Source organism: Protopterus annectens, chromosome 4.part0 (assembly GCF_019279795.1).
Source record: "Protopterus annectens isolate FY-2018-M chromosome 4.part0, PAN1.0, whole genome shotgun sequence".
Lineage (NCBI taxonomy): Eukaryota > Metazoa > Chordata > Ceratodontiformes > Protopteridae > Protopterus > Protopterus annectens.
Genome location: NC_056733.1, coordinates 631,331,961 through 631,351,654, shown reverse-complemented (window position 1 = coordinate 631,351,654; position 19,694 = coordinate 631,331,961). Strand labels below are relative to the sequence as shown.

The 19,694-nt window shown below is 45.0% G+C and overlaps 1 protein-coding gene across 1 annotated transcript in view; it reads right to left on the bottom strand.

The window, feature by feature from the left end:
• ZCCHC8 (zinc finger CCHC-type containing 8) overlaps window positions 1-19,694 on the bottom strand; it is a 1,340,563-nt gene that overhangs the window by 506,382 nt on the left and 814,487 nt on the right. The window contains 2 exon segments of the mRNA XM_044068587.1: window positions 1,124-1,266; window positions 1,542-1,684. Of these exon segments, the coding sequence (XP_043924522.1) occupies window positions 1,124-1,266; window positions 1,542-1,684 (286 nt within the window).

Genomic DNA, 19,694 nt, shown 5'->3' with positions numbered 1-19,694 from the left:
CCTCATCATCAGAGTGCTCTGAAATAATGGAGCCCTGATCAGAGGAGGGGGAATCTTCCTCCACTCTGGGCCTTTTGTCCGGTGGGGGCTGAGAACCTCTGATTAGAGTAATTAAATCCTCAGCCATTTTAAGCATCTGTTTCTTAGGCATGGGGCCTGGAGATGGGCCCTGTGTAGCTGGTCTCAGAGTGCATGGTTGCTTTAGACTTTGTGAAAGCCTTGATGGAGAAAGAAGAGGAAGGTCTGAAGACACCTTGAGTGGAGGTGGACCTGTCCACATTCTGAGTTTCAACGCCAAGAGTGGCTTCGGTATCTGTAGTCGGGGTGTGGGCCGAGGAGCCTGCGACCTCGGGCACAGGAGACACCTTCAAAGAAGTGTCGTCGGTAATCAGGGGCTGTGTAGGCGCCTCACTGAGAACCGGACTACGTGTAGGCGGCTTTGGCGTGGTGTCGGTAGAGGCCGCGGACCTCATGTGTCGGTCCTCGTCTTTGCGTTTTTTTAGACAAAACCGGAGTCGGAGTATCCGATGACATAGTATAGTTAAATGTTTTGCCAAAATAATGCTGGGCGAACTCCGCCCGACGCCTAATACTGCGTTTGCTGAATGTAGCACAAAAGCGACAGACCGAGACATCGTGGTCTGGGCCTAAACAAGGTATACAAAGGGAATGGAAATCCTTATGCGGTATTTGCGTCCCACAAGAAATACAATTAACTTTGTCTGACATCGGTCTGAGGCAAGAAAAGTTTCCCCAACGGGGTACTTAGCTTTTAAGAAGACTTCGGTTTCCAAATTTCATAATCTCAGGAGCTGGCCGACCGGCACTTGCGAACTGCTTCTGCTTCGGGCACCACGTGGCAAGAAAGACTGAAGAAAATGGCGTCGGCTGGTTCCTTTATACCCCTGTCGCACTGACTTCAGGGAAGAAGCGACGACAACAGACGCCGGACCTAGACTTTGGAATTTGGCCGACCGAAGACCCGCCTGACGGCAGGAGAACCCATCTGTTATGACTGCAGCTGTATGCACGATGAACATCTGTGGCTGGAACATAGTAATGTCATAAGACTGAAGGCATGAATATAGCGAAAAAAGGAAAAAAAAAAAAAACACAGCCTTACCATTTCCATGATATAAAGACAGTCCAGAGTTCTCCAGTTGGGCCTCCTTCAGCCATCCAGGTGGGTACCCTAACTGCCTCATGCGGTAGATATATGGTGGAAGGTCTTTCCTTGTTACACCAAGTGCTTTCTGTAGTTCATCACTACACAAAAATACATCACAAGGTTTTAGGGGCATGTTATATGCAACTTCATAAAATTTCTCCTATACTTTACAAAAAAAGAATCTATACACAATTCTTAATAATTAATGTATCAAAAATGTGACACAACCAGACAATGGATGAAATGCCAACAGTCAGGAACTCAAAATGAAAATACAACTTACAAATCAAAGAGGTCTTATTTTCTATACTTCCACACAATACTAGTTTCAATATGATCAAATTAAATTTTATTCAGTGACTTTCATATTTACCTTACTATTCCTGCCTTGAACTTTCCAAACCTCTCTTCAGTTTCATCTGCATGGTAACGCACATTTGTGTTCTGACTAGGCGAGTCACCAACCATGTCATTGAACTCCTTCCTTTTTTCATTAATACGAACATTATTCCGTGGCTGAAAATACATAAAGCACTCTGTTTAATACAAAATAACTCATCTAGTCACATTTACACAGTAATACATGCATTCAAAATTCTTATGGAAAAAGTAATGGTTGAAACTTTTGAAAATGTCTTTTTCTTACAAATCTACTTCTAGCTATTAAGGCTTTCTACCCAAACATTAACTCATAACAGTGACAGTAACATACATGCATGTAGTGCTATGCATATCTTTTTCATACATCGGATCACAAATGACTACAGCTTCTGTAATTCATGTAGTTTACAGTCAAATAAAATTCATAACTTCACATTAAGTATAAGGTACACTGCACATACTTCTTACACAGCAAAATTAGCCTGAAAACCTTGACCTTACAATAAGTAAAAGTTACACACATTCATGCACATATTATATGCATGTTTACATAAAAACATGTGCTTGTTTTGTCAGGTTTTCACCACTCCAAGAAACTTGCTGTCTATCCACTGTTGCAGTCATTACATTTGGGTAATCTGCTACACAGAACCTCTCCTCTTCTCTCATCCTCTGCTAAAGCAGTATCTTAGAGGGGCCAAAAACTTAAGACCACCCAGGAGAGCTACAACCCCTGCCTGGGACCTCAATTTTATTGGAGCAGCTCACTCTCTCTCCTTTCGAGCCAGCTGCTACTGCAGATTTAAAATTTCTCTCTTGGAAAACAGCTTTCCTTTTAGCAGTCACTTCAGCTACGATTTCTGAATTACAGGCTCTTATGGCAGTGGAGCCTTTCATCATTTTTCATGCTGACAAGGCATCTCTCAGGACCAATCCATCCTTCATGCCTAAGGTGGTATCCAGTGTGGCTCTTAATCAGACCATTCATTTGCCAACTTTTTCCCAATCCACAGAACAAGGGGGAGCAGATTCTGCATTCATTGGATGTACACAAAGTACAGTTTTGTACCTACCATAAATGTAGATGTTCGAGTGCTAATACAGCTGCATTCATAACAGATGGGTTCTCCTGCCGTCAGGCGGGTCCTCGGTCGGCCGAATTCCAAAGTCTAGGTCCGGCGTCGGTTGTCGTCGCTTCTTCCCTGACGTCAGTGCGACAGGGGTATAAAAGAACCAGCCGACACGATTTTCTTCAGTTTTTCTTGCCCCAGATGTCAGGTGCCCCCAGAAGGAAGGCAATACATACATTTGTGTAATAAAGCAATGCCATATAATCAAAATACAGTAGTGCAAGCAAATACATCATAAATGAATACCCCAATCAAATTGTATGAGGAGGTGTTAGCCAATAGGCCTATCCCAAGAGGGGAAGGAGGGAGGGAAACCTGGACTGCAGCTGTATTAGCACTAACATCTACATTTATGGTAGGTACAAAACTGTACTGTGTTCATCGTGCATACAGCTGCAGTCATAACAGATGGGTAGAATCCCAAAGCTAAGAAAGGGGTGGCAGGCACTAGGTGCAACTAGGAGGAGCCAGGATGCCCTGCAAGACCGCAGTGGCAAAGCCTGCTCTAGATTTGGAGTATAATGGAAGGTGGTAGTGCTTGGAGAAGGTATGCACAGAACTCCAAGTGGCTGCTTCCAAAATATCTTTGGTAGGAACTCCTCTGAGGAAAGCTGCAGAGGTAGCTGTAGCCCTTGTGGAGTGAGATCTGATGCCTGTAGGTACAGCTTTGCCATGAAAAGAATAACAAAAGCGTATGCAGTGGGCTATCCATTTTGAGATTGTCTGTTTGGAAATTGGCTTCCCTTGAGCTCCTATAGCATAGGACACAAAGAGCTGTTCTGATTTTCTGAAAGGCTTTGTTGTGTCCAAATAACACAGTTGTCTGCGGATGTCCAAGAAATGTAGTAATCTCTCCCCTTTGTTTTGAGGATTAGGATAAAAGGTAGGTAAGTGTATAGCCTGATTAAAAGCTACCCTGGATACCACTTTTGGCATAAAGGACGGGTTGGTTCGTAAGGAAACTCTGTCCTGATGGAAGATGATAAAAGGCTGCACAGCCATGAGGGCTTGTAGTTCCGATACCCTACGAGCTGAGGTAATAGCTAGAAGGAAAGCTGTTTTCCAGGACAAATATTGCAAATCTGTTGAGGCAGCTGGCTCAAAAGGAGGCAAGGTCAGCTTTTCTAGAATAAAACTGAGATCCCAAGCAGGTATTGGTTGTTTCCTTGGGGGTTTTATATTCTTAGACCCTCTGAGGAACTGTCTTAAGAGGAGGGTGAGAGAATAAAGGTGGATCAGTGTTGTATTCTGCAGAAATGGCTGAGGCATGGATTTTGATGGAGGAGAATGAAAGTCCACTGCTTAGCAGCTCAGCTAGATACTGTAATATTTTAGGTAAATTCAGTTTTCCAGGATTCTGGCCCTTTTTCTCATTCCAGGCACAAAAAGTACAGTTTTGTACCTACCATAAATGTAGATGTTCGAAGATCCACATTGCTGCAGTCATAACCTGTGGGTAGTCCGCTGTCCTCGGTCGGCCCGAATACCAAAGTGTTAGGCTGGCGTCGGTCATGGTCGCTTAGATCTGACGTCAGTACGCCATGGTACTAAAACGCATGACCAACGTCATATCCTCAGTCTTTCTTGCCCCAGATGTCAGAAGGCCCTAAAAAGAAAGGCCATAACCAAAAAACAGGAAAACATCCAACCACCCATGTACAAACAATAATTACAACCCAAACCACACAACCACCCCAAACTACAGTGGGGAAGGAGGGAGGGAAAATTGGACTGCAGCAATGTGGATCTTCGAACATCTACATTTATGGTAGGTACAAAACTGTACTATGTTCTTCATCTCACATTGCTGCAGTCATAACCTGTGGGTAGAATCCCAAAGCAAAGGTAAAGGGAGGTTGGCCAAATCATAAAGCATTGGGGGCTGCTAACATGCCCTGCAAAACTGCAGTGGCAAACCCAGCCCTAGATTTTGAATAAAGAGGGAGATGATAATGTTTAGAAAAGGTGTCCACTGAACTCCAAGTAGCTGCCTCCAAAATATCTTTAGTAGCTACACCCCTCAGGAAAGCAGTAGAAGTGGCAGTAGCCCTAGTGGAATGAGGTCTGATTCCAGCCGGAATCTCCTTACCATGATGAGAATAACAAAAAGCAATACAATGACCAATCCACTTAGAAATAGTTTGTTTTGAAACAGGTTTCCCCTGAGAACCCATAGCAAAAGAAACAAACAACTGTTGAGACTGTCTAAACCCTTTAGTTCTGTTCAAATAATAACGCAACTGCCTGTGAATATCCAAAGAGTGCAAAATCTTTTCCCCTTTATTTTGGGGATCAGCATAAAAAGTAGGCAAATGAATAGACTGGTTTAAGGCTACATTTGAGACCACTTTAGGCATGAAAGTAGGGTTAGTACGCAAAGAGACCCTGTCCTTATGAAAAATTAGGAAGGGTTCAACTGCCATTAGAGCCTGTAATTCAGATACCCTTCTAGCAGACGTAATGGCCAACAAAAAAGCTGTCTTCCAAGACAAAACTTCAACTCAGCTGTAGCTGCAGGTTCAAAAGGAGATAAAGTGAGTTTCTCCAACACAAAATTGAGATCCCAGGAAGGAGTAGGAGCTCTACGTGGGGGTCTTATGTTCTTTGCCCTCTAAGAAATTGCTTGAACAAAGGATGAGAGAATAAAGGTGGGTCACAGTCATAGTGAGCAGAAATGGCTGCAGCATGAACTTTTACAGAGGATAAAGACAAACCTTTGTCTAGTAATTCTGTAAGATACTGAAGTGAAACACTCAAATTAGGTACTGAAACATCAAAGCACTTTGCTTTGCTCCAAAGAAAAAATCTCCTCCATTTATCAGCATAAACCTTCCTTGTACTAGGTCGTCTGGCCTCCAAAATAACATTCAAAACTTGTTGAGGAAGCTGCGACCCTCCAGGGTCTAGAACAGAATATGCCAGGCTGTCAGATGTAGGGACTGTATCCTGACATTGATGAAATAATTGCCTGCCTGGGACAAAAGGTGTGGACTTGCTGGCAAATGCCAAGGAGGCTCTCGTACTAAACTCCTCTACCAGTGCTGACGTGGCCAATCTGGAGCTATAAGAATCATGGAGGGCTTGTCCTGTCTGACCTTCAAGAGCACCTTGGGAAGGAGAGGCAGAGGAGGAAAGGCATAGACGTGAAGATTGGTCCAACTGAATGAAAGAGCATCCACTTTCCAAGCTTTTGGATGAAACATCTTTGTGCAAAACCTTGGCAGCTGGAAATTTAGTGGAGAAGCGAACAGATCTATGTCTGGAGTCCCCCAAAACACTGTCAGCTGTCGAAATACATGAGGATCCAATTTCCACTCGTGGGGATCCACCATCTGTCTGCTCAAAACATCCGCTAAGGAGTTCTGTGCTCCTGGCAGAAACCTTGCCTGAAGAGTGAGGTGCAAACTGAGAGCAGTCTCCCACAAAATCATAGCTTGCCTGCAAAGAGGGTACGAATGGGTTCCCCCTTGCTTGTTGATGTACCACATGACAGCTGTGTTGTCTGTCTGAATCAACACTTGTCCTGGGTGAAGTAGATCCTTGAAGGCCTTCAATGCAAATAGGACTGCTAACATCTCCTTCATGTTGATATGCAAATGTTGAAGTCTGGCAGGCTACGTGTCTTGAACCCATTTTCCATTGAGGTGTGCTCCCCAAGCCTTGTCCGAGGCATCTGTCGTTAAGATCTGACTCGCCTCTGGTCGGGTCACAGAGAGTCCCTTGTTTAGGTGACATTCCTGAGCCCACCACAAAAATTCCTTCTGAATGCAAGGTATTATCTGAATGACAGTGTCCAAATCGTGGCAGTGCTGAGTCCATACACTTTTGAGATACCACTGTAACTTCCTCATATGCAGTTTGGCATTGGGAAGCACCAGAATACAAGATGCCATGAACCCCAAGGCTTGAAGGACTGTCCTTGCAGTCAGCCTGGACAGGAGAGACAATTGTTGGAAGTAAAGGGTAAGATTTCTTTGCTTGTCCGGGGTCAAAAACGCCATCTGAGAGGCTGTATTCAGTCTCACACCCAGAAAGCACATGTCCTGAGAGGGTACTAGACTGGACTTTATTTCGTTCACAGAATACCCTAGGCACCTTAACACTGCCATAACATACTGAAGATGGTGAAGTAGCTTGTCTTTGTCTTGAGCAAGAATCAGGCAATCGTCCAAATAAGGATAAATTTGTATTCCTCTTAACCTCAAGAAGGCTATCACCGGAGCCAGAACCTTTGTGAACACCCTGGGCGCAGTAGATAAGCCAAAGGGCAATGCAGAGAACTGATAATGTAAAGTCCCAGCCCAAAAACGCAGGAATCTCCTGCAGCTTGGCCTGATAGGAATATGAAGATAAGCCTCCTTGAGATCCAGTGTTACCATCCAGTGATCTTTGCCTAGCATAGGTAGAAGTTGTTGCAAAGTCAACATTTTAAATTTTGGAATGTCCAGGTATGTGTTGAGAATAGACAAATCCAGAATTGGCCTCCAAGTGTTTCCTTTCTTTGGTACAAGAAACAGGCGAGAATAAAATCCTAGGCCCACCTCTGACGGAGGGACCCGCTGGATAGCTCCCATTTGAAGTAGTAAAGAAATCTGTTTGTGAGCCTCTGCCTTTTGCTGAGGAGGAACGTCTGGCATGCCTTTGAAAGGGGGCAATGTGTGGAAATAAAACTTGTAGCCTTGGTTTATAATGTCCAACACCCAATTGTCCTGGGTAACTAAAAGCCAATTTTGCCTGAAAAGTGCCAACTTTCCTCCCAGAGGAGCTGCCAGACAGGAAGGATCGGGCAGCTGAAGATGCAGGTCCATTGGGTCTGTTTACGAAAGGACTGGCCCCTGCCCTCACCTGTAGACTGTGCAGGGGAACTCCACGTCCTAGGCCTAAAAGAACCCTGTGCATGAGCTCTGCCCCTACCACGTCTAGATCTGCCCCTAGACTGTAAATCAGAAGAAGGATAAGCCCATCCCTTAGTAGGCCAATTTCTGCTAAACTTAGGGGGCTGCACCTGCAAAAAATCTTTAACAGTCTGCATAGACTTAGCTTTGTCCTCCATTTTCTTCAAGACTGACTCCACAGGAGAACCAAACAAAACTTCAGACTGAAGGGGAGCATCCAAAATTCGAGCTTTAACATGCTCTGACAAGTTCTGATCCATAAGCCAGGCGTGCCTACGAATAACTGATCCAGTGGCAGCCACCCTGGAAGAAGCCTGCAAAGCATCAAAACCACACTGCAAAGAATGCTTACCCACCTGATCAGAGGCATGAACCAAATCCTGTAATTCTTTACACTCTATGCCCTCTGCTAAAGCATCCACCTTTGATTTCAATTGACTAAGAAGAAAATTCTGGTACTTCAGCATATGAAACTGGCAATTTAAAGCCCTCATTGCAAGAGTGGAAGAGGTATACACTTTTTTTACCCCACCTATCCAAAGCTCTAGAGTCCTTATCCATGGGAACTGGATTCTTTACAGCCGAAGCCCTGACACCCTTAGGTCCCTGGCTAATAGTTTCTGGGTCAGCCCTAGGGCTCTTATACAAATATTTATGAGCCTCTGGCACCCTGTAATACCTGTCTGGCTTAACCGGGGCAGGAGGCAAAGAGTCTGGATTAAGGGAGGCCTCAGAGAAAACATCCTGTACAACATCCAAAACCGGAGGTATAGGCAAGGGCCTATGTTGAGGTAAAAACAAGAATTCCCTAAGCCTCTTATGGGAATCTGAGAAATCCTGACCTTCCCATTTAAAATGCTCCCTCATAGAGTGCAGGGTTTCTGAAAAAGAAAAATCCTCTGGAGGGGAAGCTGAAGGACTAGAATCCTCTGCGTCAGAATCAGAATAAGGGGGAAAATCCTGAAAGTCTTCAGCCGAAGACTCTGAATAATCTGAAGAATGTTCCAATCCTTCCACCTCTGGCTCCACCCTAGGCCTCTTATCTGGAGGGGGCATAGAACCTCTGATTAAAGTAATCAAATCTTCTGCCATTTTAAGCATGTGTTTTTTAGGCACAGAACCTGCAGAACTAGGACTGACGCCAGAGGAAGACAAACCAGCCCTGGCCTTTGAAGGTACCCTAGAGACAGAAGGAGAAGGCCTAACCACCTTATGCAAAGAAGGGAGCACAGCAACCTGAGAGGCCCCCTCAGCCTGACCTGACTCCTGAGAAGCTACATCTTGCAAAACTAAGGGTTCCCCCTGAGACTCGACTGAAACCTTGGCCGGATCCACAGATTCCACCGTGGTTTCTAAAGAACCGGCGTCCGGAACGGACTACTCATCCTGCTTGGATTTCAACGATTTCTCTTTACGCTTCTTCGCGGTAGCGGGCGTCGGAGGATCCGACGGCATATTGTAATTACACCGCTTACCGAAGACAAGCCTAGCACAATCTAACCTACGTTTAATGGTGCGCTTATTAAATTTAGCACAAAAGCGACACCCGACTACGTCGTGCTCAGGCCCCAAACAAGGAATACAGAGAGAGTGGTAATCCCTATGAGGTATCTGTTTCCCACAAGAAATACAATTATTCACTTTTTCTGACATCCGGATTTAACTGAGGCAAAAAAAGACAAAAATATTCCCCAACGGGGTACTTAGCCCAACTTGGATTCGGTCTGAAACTCAGAATACGAAAATTTCAGGACGCCGAACGGCACTTGCAAACGCTGCTTCTGCTTCGGACCACGCGGCAAGAAAGACTGAGGATATGACGTCGGTCATGCGCTTTAGTACCACGGCGTACTGACGTCAGATCTAAGCGACCATGACCGACGCCAGCCTAACACTTTGGTATTCGGGCCGACCGAGGACAGCGGACTACCCACAGGTTATGACTGCAGCAATGTGAGATGAAGAACATCTGTTTCCATTTTGCGGAGTAAGCTTTTCTAGTAGACGGCCTTCTGGCCTCCAAAATGACATCCTGCACCTCTTTGGAGAGTAGGGTCTGTTGTGATGTTAAGGAATCTTCCATGCGGCCAGATTGAGTGTTTTCAGCTGACTGAAGTTTTGAAGCTGTGCTGAGTCAGAAGAAGAGGCATTAGAGGCAGGGTCCCAGGTGGGGAATGAGTCAGGCTCCTCAGGAGTGGGTACCAGTGTTGTCTTGGCCAGTCTGGAGCAATGAGAATCATCTTTGGTCTGTCTGCTCTGGTTTTTAATAGAACTTTGGGCAGCAGAGGTAGAGGTGGGAAGGCATAAACTGTCATAGTTGTCCAACTGAAAGAGAGAGCATCCAGTCTCCAGGCTTTTGGATGAAAAATCCTTGAGCAGAATTTTGTCAATTGGTGATTTTTGTGGGAGGCAAAGAGATCTATGTCTGGCCTTCCCCATGCTTGAATTATCTCTGTAAAACTTGAGGATGCAACTTCCATTCGTGTGGATCTGTCATATTTCTGCTTAGGTTGTCTGCCAGCGTGTTTTCCTTGCCTGGCAAGTACTGTGCTTGAAGTTAGATTTGTAGGTCCAGAGCCATGTTCCAAAGTGACATGGCCAGCCTGCATAGGGGATATGAATGGGTTCCTCCCTGTTTGTTTATGTACCACATTACTGTGGTATTGCCTGTCCTTATCAATAGTTAACCAGGATGCAGAAGGTCTTTGAAAGCTATAATAGCATTTATTACTGCTAGCATTTCCTTTTGATTGATGTGAAGGTGCTTTTCTTTTTGGGACCATTTGCCCTGAATGCACCGATCTGTCATGTGCACCCCCCATGCGTAGTCCGAGGCGTCTGTTGTGATGACTTGATTTGCTTGAGGCTTGCTGAATGGGAGACCTGTGTTTGTTTGGCATGCTTGAGCCCACCACAGAAATTTCTTTTGAAGACATGGAATTAGTGGTATTATTGTTTCCAAACTGTGGCTGTGCTGAGACCATAGGTTTTTCAGGTACCATTGAAGTTTCCTCATATGCAGCTTTGCACATGGGATTAGTAGGATGCAAGATGCCATGAATCCCAGAGCCTGCAGGATTTTCCTTGCAGTCAGCCTGGTGAAATCTGCTAGTGTTCTGAAGTACTGAGTTAGTTGCCCCTGCTTCTCTGGCGTGAGGTAGGCCATCTGGGTGTTTGTGTCCAAGTTGGCACCCAGGAAAATTATTTTCCGAGAGGGTATTAGCCTTGATTTCTTTTTGTTGACTGTGTATCCCAGAGAATTCAACAACATTACATAAGCCAGATGTTTCAGAAGCATATGCTTGCTGTCCGCTTGGATCAGGCAGTCGTCCAAATAGGGGTATATTTGTATCCCTTGAAGTCTGCAGTAGGCAATTACTGATGCCAGGCATTTCGTGAATACTCTGGGCGCAGTAGATAAGCCAAAGGGCAATGTAGAGAATTGATAATGGGTTGAACCTGCAAGAAATCTGAGATATCTTCTGCAATTTTGCCTGATTGGGACATGCAGGTATGCCTCCTTGAGGTCATATGTTACCAGTCAAGACTCCTTGCCCAGCATGGGAAGAAGCTGCTGTAAAGTGAGCATCTTGAATTTTGGTACGAGTAAAAATGTGTTTAGGATGGATAGGTCCAAAATAGGTCTCTAATCTTTTCCCTTCCTTGGTACCAGGAATAGTCTGGAATAAAAACCTTGACCTTGTTCGTGAGTAGGTACCTCGAATAGCTTTCATGACCATGAGATCTGAAATTTGCCTTTGTACCCCTGCCCTTTGATTGTGTGGCAGGTTTGGCATGCCTCTCATTTTTGGAAGGGTGTGAAAATGGAATCTGTAGCCTCTGTTTATAACGTCCAGGATCCATTTGTCTTGTGACAATATGCCAATTTTTTGAAAATAATGCCAGTTTTCTGCCTAAGGGTGCTGCCATTTGAGCCTTGCTTGGCATGCAAAGGGGAAAGTCATTAGGCTTGCTTTCTGAATGGCTGCGAGCTATCGTCACCACCTCTGTGTAGGAGCTTGCCATTGTCTGCCTCTAAACGATCCTTGGGATTGCCCTCTGCCCCTCGGGCGCATGTATCTACCTCTTTGGGGTCTGTCCGTGGCTGGAAAGGACCAATGTTTGGAAGGCCAATTTCTACTGAAACGTGGGGGCTGTACCTGTAGAAAATCTTTCACTGTTTGCATTGATTTAGCCTTTTCCTCCATTTTTTTTAATACCTCCTCAGCATTAGCACCAAATAATACATCCTTTTGTAGAGGGGCATCTAGTAATTTAGCTTTGACATGATCTGGTAAGGTTTGTTCCTTGAGCCAGGCATGCCTACGTATGACTGATCCTGTAACAGCAGCTCTACATGAGGCCTCTAGAGCATCAAAACCACATTGCAAGGTATGTTTACCCACTTGTTCTGCACTATGCATCAAATCCTGCAACTCCTTCAAGTCTGGTTGTTCAGGTTGACACATTTTACTTCTCAATTGTGATAACAGAAACTGTTGGTACTTCAGCATATGGAACTGGCAGTTTAATGCCCTCATGGTTAAGGTGGCCGAGGTATATACCTTTTTTCCCCACCTTTCTAAGGATCTGGAATCTCTCTCGGAAGGTAATGGATTTTTAGCAGTGGAGGACTTAATTCCCTTGGGGCCCTGTGATATAGTTTCTGGGTTAGCCGCATGGCTTTTGTATAGAAATTGGTGCGAGTCAGGAACCCGGTAGTACATGTCAGGCTTGACTGGGGCTGGAGGTAAAGAATCCGGGTTAAGGCAGGCCTCCGAGTACACATCATCTAGTATGTCCAAGACAGGAGGTATAGCCAGAGACCTGTGCTGAGGTAGCAAGAGAAAATCCCTAAGCCTTTTCTTGGAATCTGAGTACTCTTGGCCTTCCCAGTGGAAGTGTTCCCTTAAGGTATGCAAGGTTTCCCCAAATGAGTAATCCTCTGGGGGGGGATACAGAGGGAATGGACTCCTCTGCATCAGAATCTTCAAAAGGGGAGTAAGAATGTTCCTGTTCAGAGTGCTCTGATATAATGGAGGCCTGATCAGAGGAGGGGGATTCTTCCTCCACTCTGGGCCTTTTATCGGGGGGGGGGGGTTGAGAACCCCTGATAAGATTAATTAAATCCTCAGCCATTTTAAGCATTTGTATTTTAGGCATGGGGCCTGGAGATGGGCCCTGTGTAGCTGGTCTCTTAGAATGCATGGCTGCTTTAGACTTAGTGAAAGTCTTGATGAAAAAAGAAGAGGAAGGTCTGAAGACACCTTGAGAGGAGGCAGACCTATCTACATTTTGAGATTCCCCACCAAGAGTGGCTTCGGTATCTGTAGTCGGGGTGTGGGTCGAGGAGCCTGCGACCTCGGGCACAGAAGACACCGTCAATGAAGTGTCGTCAGTAGTCAGGGGCTGCGTAGGCACCTCGCTGAGAACCGGAACACCTGTAGTCGGCTTTGGTGTGGTGTCGGTAGAGGCCGTGGACCTCGTGTGTCGGTCCTTATCTTTGAGCTTTTCAGACAAAACTGGACTCTGAGTATCCGACGACATAATATAGTTAAATTTTTTGCAAAATAATGCTGGGCGAACTCCGCCCGATGCTTAATGGTGCGTTTGTTGAATGTAGCACAAAAACGACAGACCGAGACGTCTTGGTCTGGGCCTAAACAAGGAATACAGAGGGAATGAAAATCCTTATGCGGTATTTGCTTCCCACATGAAATACAATTATTAACTTTGTCTGACATCGATCTGAGGCAAGAAAAGTTCCCCCAACGGGGTACTTAGCTTTCAAGAAGACTTCGGTTGCAAAATTTTCGTAATTTCAGGTGCTGGCCGACCGGCACTTGCGAACTGCTTCTGCTTCGGGCACCGCGCGGCAAGAAAGACTGAAGAAAATGGCGTCGGCTGGTTCTTTTATACCCCCTGTCGCACGGACGTCAGGGAAGAAGCAACGACAACAGACGCCGGACCTAGACTTTGGAATTCGGCCGACCGAGGACTCGCCTGACGGCAGGAGAACCCATCTGTAATGACTGCAGCTGTATGCACAATGAACATCTTAGATTTTACTTAAACAGGACTAAATCTCAAAGAAAATCTGAACTGCTGGTGGTATTTGCTGCAGGGGCACAGGGAAAGGCTATTTCAAAGCAAACCATTTCCAAATGGATAAGCCATTCTATTTGTTTCTGCTATATACACCATGGAAAAACTATTCCCCCCCAGGGAATCAGATCCCATTCCACCAGGGCTGCAGCTACTTCAACAGCCTTTCTCAGAGGTGTTCCTACCAGGGACATTCTAGAAGCTGCTACCTGGAGCTCGGTTCATACTTTCACCAAACATTACCATTTACCACTTTTCTCTAAATCCGGAGCTTGCTTTGCCACTGCTGTCCTGCAGGGCCTTATAGCTGGTCCTAATGCTGTATAATTCCCTCCACCCAACCATAGCTTTGGGAATCTACCCAAATGTAATGACGGCAAAAGTGAAACACGAAGAACATAGTATAGTTGTGTACACTTAGCATAAATGTAGATGTTAGAGTGTATTCACTGTTGCAGTCCTGGTTACCCTCCCTCCAGCCACCTATTTTTCTCTGGCTATACCTCTACTTTCTTTCACTATGCTTAAAAGGCCTTTTGGTGTATTTACTTTTGGTTGGAGGTATATTTTTTTGTGTTTTTAATTTTATTTTCACCCCATTTGGGGGGCACCTGACATCTGGGGCAAGAAAGACTAATGTAATGGCATCTGCTGCATGTTTTACACCCCTGACGACCTGACGTCACGGAAGAAGGGACAGCAACCAACGCAGGACTCAAGATTTTGTTAATCAGGCCGACTGAGGGCAACCTGCCAGCAAATTACCCAAATGTAATGACTGCAACAGTGAAACACGAAGAACATCCCATTTGTCCTGTGTAATCAGTTCCCAGTTTTTGGCCTGCATTCAAATCTTTCCGCCTAAAGGAGCATTCAGTTGGTAAGTGCTTGGAAGTTTTAAAAGCAAGTCATTGAGACGGTTTTCTATAGGGGGGGGGGGGGTCTTACTGCTCACAGGTTTGGGTGCAGAAAACTCTCACTGCCTAGTTTTGTGTCTCCCTTGGGACTGAAACCTGGGGTTTCTGCTGTGTCTGGGTTTGGCTTGAGAAGACCTGGAAGGAGCTGCAAAGGACCAATTTTTAGAGGGCCGTGCCAACTAAATCTAGGAGACTGAACTTGTAAGAAATCTTTAACAGTCTGCATAGATTTAGCTTTATCTTCCATCTTTCTAAGAACTTCCTCAGCCTTGTTGCCAAACAGGCGGTCCTGATTTAAGGGAGCATCCAACAAGTTAGCTTTAACATGATCAGGCAAAGATTGCTCCTTAAGCCAAGCATGCCTTCTGAGCACAGACCCAGTAACAGCAGCCCTGCAAGAGGCCTCTAATGAATCAAATCCACATTGCAAAGTATGTTTTCCAACCTGTTCAGCAGAATGCATTAAATCCTGTAATTCTATATTTTCAGCACAGTCAGGAAACATCATTTTCTGTTTAAGCAATCCAATAACATGTTGTTGATACTTTAACATATGAAACTGGCAGTTTAAAGCCCTAATGGCCAAGGTTGCAGAAGTGCAAACTTTCTTACCCCATCTATCCAGCGCCCTGGAGTCTCTATCAGAGGAGGTAGGATTTTTAGCAGTAGAAGTCGTAATGCCTTTGGGTCCCTGTGAAATAGTCTCTGGATCTGCAATAGGATTTTTAAAAAGGAACTTGTGAGAATAAGGAAACCTGCAATATCTGTCAGGTTTTCTGGGAGCAGGAGGCAAAAAATCAGGGGCCAAACTAGACTCTGAAAAGGCATCAACAATGTTTAGTACAGGAGGTATAGCTTAAAGGCCTATGATGAGGCAGGAGTAAGAAATCCCCAACCCTCTTTTTTGAATCAGAAAAATCCTGGCTTTCCCAGTGGAAATGCTCCCTTAGAGTAAGGTTTCACCAAAAGAAAAATCCTCCGGAGGGGAAGCAGAGGGAATAGAGTCCTCTGCATCAGAATCCTCATAAGTTGATAAAGGCAAATCCAGATCATCTGAAGAATCAGAAAAATCAGAATCCTGTTCAGAAAATTCATAAATAACTTCAGTCCTAGGTCTCTTAGAAGGGGGAGGTTGTCCTAGGTCTCTTAGAAGGGGGAGGTTGGCTTCCCCTTATTAGTTATAAGATCTTCATCCATTCTTATTTGTTTTTTAGGCATAGAGGCCAGAGCATGCTGCCTAGGCATCAGTTTCTTCGGCATGGTTCGAGATTGTGGCCTAAATGAAGGAGGCATCTGTCAAATATGCAAGTCCGTAGCCCTGAATAGACCCTCAGAAGCCGGTGCCTGCACAGCGGTTCCGGTCCAATCCAAGGTAGAGACACCCGCAAGTTCCACAGTTGAAGCATCTCGTGGCATACCGGACTCTGAATGGGTCTCAGTAGAGGCCTGTGAGTCAGAAGTAGCGGGCATCAGGGGCTGCAAAAGCACCTCACTGAGTACTGGCAACTGGCTTAGAAGTGTCATCAGCAGCTTTGGACCTTGGCGACCTGTCTCTATCTTTGCGTTTTTTCAGAATTCCGGTAGTTGGATGGCTAACTAATGACATTTCTGGATAATTAAACAGAGAACCAAAATACTTAGAAGTGAAAATATACAACCAACAGACAGATAGCGCGCGGTTTAAATAAAGCACAAAACTGAAAGTAAGGTACGTCGTGGTCAGGGCCTAGGCAAGGAATACAGTATGAATGAAAATCTTTGTGAGGTATTTGCTTTCCACAAGTAATGCAATTACTGACATCGGTAAGGAGCAAGAAAAAGTTTCCCCAATGGAGTACTTGGGTTTAGTTGAAGACTTAAGTTCTGAAACTCGAAAACGGAATTTTCAGGAGTCTGCCAACCGGCACTTGCAAACTGCTTCTGCTACCGCATGGCAAGAAAGACTTATGGAATGGTGTCAGCTGTATGTTTTATACCCCTGACGTCATGGAAGAATGGACAGCAACCCACGCAAGACACAAGACTTTGTTAATCAGGCTGACTGAGGGCTACTGCAAGCAGATAACCCAAATGTAATGACTGCAACAGTGAAACACGAAGAACATCGAGAATAACACAAGGTCAACTGTTAAATGCAAACAGAACGAAGTTCTGTTAACAATATAGCGAAACGATGCTAACAGCATTCTAATAATTCTAAATAATAAGCGGAAACCCGCCAAATTCTATTTAAACACACAGAATACTAATGTGCAAAAGGCATCTACTCTAATCCAAAAAGTAAGCCTGGTACACGGGATACCAAGAAAGAAATTAACGGCCAAAGGCCAAAACTTATACCAAATGGCGCAAATAGAAGATAACTACTTTAAATATAACTACGCTAATTGAATACTGCAAACAGTAAAGATTTTAGTAATATTTAACTATATAGAACTATCCTAAGCTAAACAGTGAAGAAAACTTTGATAAAGTGAAAAATATGCAAACACTTAGCCAGAGCCAAAGAGAAGCACAAACGAACTCGACGCGGCAAATGAGATCTGGGGATTGTACTGGTGAACCATGGGATACCTACCTAGCCATGAGTCGACCAGAAGTCTTCCAGCTTGTAAACAGGCAGAGTCGGAGCCAAGGATCGGCTCCGATCCCATATGTAAAGAATGAAGGTGAGATAGGACTACTTAACATTAGAAGTCATGCACTCAGCATAAAGTACAGTTGTGTACACTTAGCATAAATGTAGATGTTTGAGTGTATTCACTGTTCATATGTTCATACTAGGCTATCTGCCCTAGGGCATTTATAAGCCTAGCCAGAGTGTGTTTGGCTTTCGCCACCCATTTCAAATTAATTTTGCTATGCCCTTTTTCGAGGTTAGTATACTGTGCCTCTGTCTAACAGTGACACAGAAGTGATACCCAGGGAAAACTTATGATCTCCTATCCACTCATCAAGATTCCTCTTGAAGAGAGTCAATGAGGGACTGCCTAACCTGGACTGGGATTTTATTCCAGAGTGAAGGGAGCCTCTGGGTTATGAATCTGTCCCTCCAGCATGTCCTATTTATTTCAGTGCTGAGGTTCAAGTCTCTCGAGCGCGTAGCTCGATGGGATTTGGAATTTCTGAGCTGCAGCATATCCATTAATTCCAGGTTGGACATGGCTTTATACATCAGGCACAGATCGCCTCTGAGCAGGCGGTATGCCACTGAGTAGAGCTGGAGTTTCTTTAACCAGGCAGCATATGGCATCTGTTTGAGCCCTTTGATCCTCTTGGTGAGGTACTTTAGGGGTCTTTCCAGTTGCTGCAGGTGTCTGGCAAGGTACATCCCAAAAGGAGCATTGTACTCAATTACGGGCCTGATGAGGGATAAGTAAAGAGGCACGATGACCTCACCTGATCTAGATGTGAATCCCTTCATGATTAGGTGGGCTATATAAAATGTTTTTCTAACCACTTTGGCCACGTGGTTGTCAAATGAGAGATTGCTATCAACTTGGGTCCCCAGGTCCCTAATTACTTCTTCTGTACTTAATGGATTAACACCTATGTGGTAATTTGTGGGCACTTTGTTTTTGCCAAAGGGGATGACTATATACTTTTTGGCATTTAGCTTGAGGCCATGGCTCTGGCACCAGTTGTCTGTTTCTATGTGGCCCTTTTGGAGGATACTTGTGTCGGCTGGAGTGTCTATTATGGCGCCCAGTTTGCAGTCATCTGCGAACTTGGTCAGCCACAGTCCTTCCGTGTTGGCCTGTACCTCTGAGAAGTATATACCGAACAAGAGAAGTCTCAGGACTGAGCCTTGTGGGACGCCACTTGTAACTGGTTTGGAGTCTGACATGGCTCCAGCAATTCTAACCATGTGAGTTCTGTCCTTGAGCCAGTTTGCAACCCATCTAGTGACATAGGGGTTTATATTCAAGCTGGTGAGCTAATCTATAATGCCCGAGTGGGGTATTGTATCGAAGGCTTTTGTGAGGTCTAGGTAGGCTGTGTGGACCACCTTCCCCTCGCCAATGGCCCTGGTGACTGTTTCAAAGAAATCAACCAGGTTTAAGAAGCAGGATCTGCCCTTAAAGCCGAACTGGGTGGGATCCAGTGTCTGTAGGTCCCCAATATCTTTATTTATGAGGTCCATGATGATCCTTTCCATAGCTTATGGGGCGATAGTTTCCAGGATCCGTTGAGGCACCACCTTTGTGGATAGGGATCACTGTTGCTGTACGCCACTCTTTGGGTACATATCCTGTAGTAAGGCTGAGACTGAACAGTAGTTTTATGTTTGGGTTTAGCTCTTCTTGGAGTGCATGTAGGACGCAGCCCGGGACACCGTCTGGTCCCATTGATGCTTTGTTTTTTTACTTTGGCGAGGGCAGCTCTTACCTGAGCATCTGAGATGTCAGGGGGGCAGCACTCTGCTGGGATAGATATTTGCCCTTTGAACCTGTCAGCTAGGATGTTGATAACGTCTGTGGGTTTGGTGTATTTTTTGTTATTTTGGACTAATTCTGAGCATATCTGGGAATTCCCACCCAGGTTCCTAACATAACTAAAGAAAGCCTTGTGATTTTCCTTAGTGTCCTGTGCAATTTTTCTCTCGGAGCTGGCCTTAGACGATTTTATGAGTGCCCATAGTATTTTGCTAATACTGATCAGAGATGCCTTCCCTTTTTGGAATTTTGCTGTATCATTTAGTAGCTTCCTCATTCTATTGTATAGTTTGTTTATGGCTGGGGTCCACCAGACAGGATGTCTGCCTTTGGAGGATTGGGTCTTGCTTTTATTTGGGATTGCATGATCCATGCATTCCTGAAGGTGTTAATAGAATGCGTTTATAAAGGATTCTGCGGTCTGGGCCATATTTTCCACAGGCCCGGGGGCTTGGAAGGATTCCACCTCTGTTTTGAGAAGTGTGAAATTTGCTTTAGACAAGTTTTTCACTGTGGTTTGCAGTCATTACATTTGGGTAATCTGCAGGCAGGTTGCCCTCAGTCGGCCTGAATAAAGTCTTGGGTTCTGCGTTGGTTGCAGTCTCCTCTTCCATGACGTCAGGTCATCAGGGGTATAAAACTTGCAGCAGAAGCCATTTTAT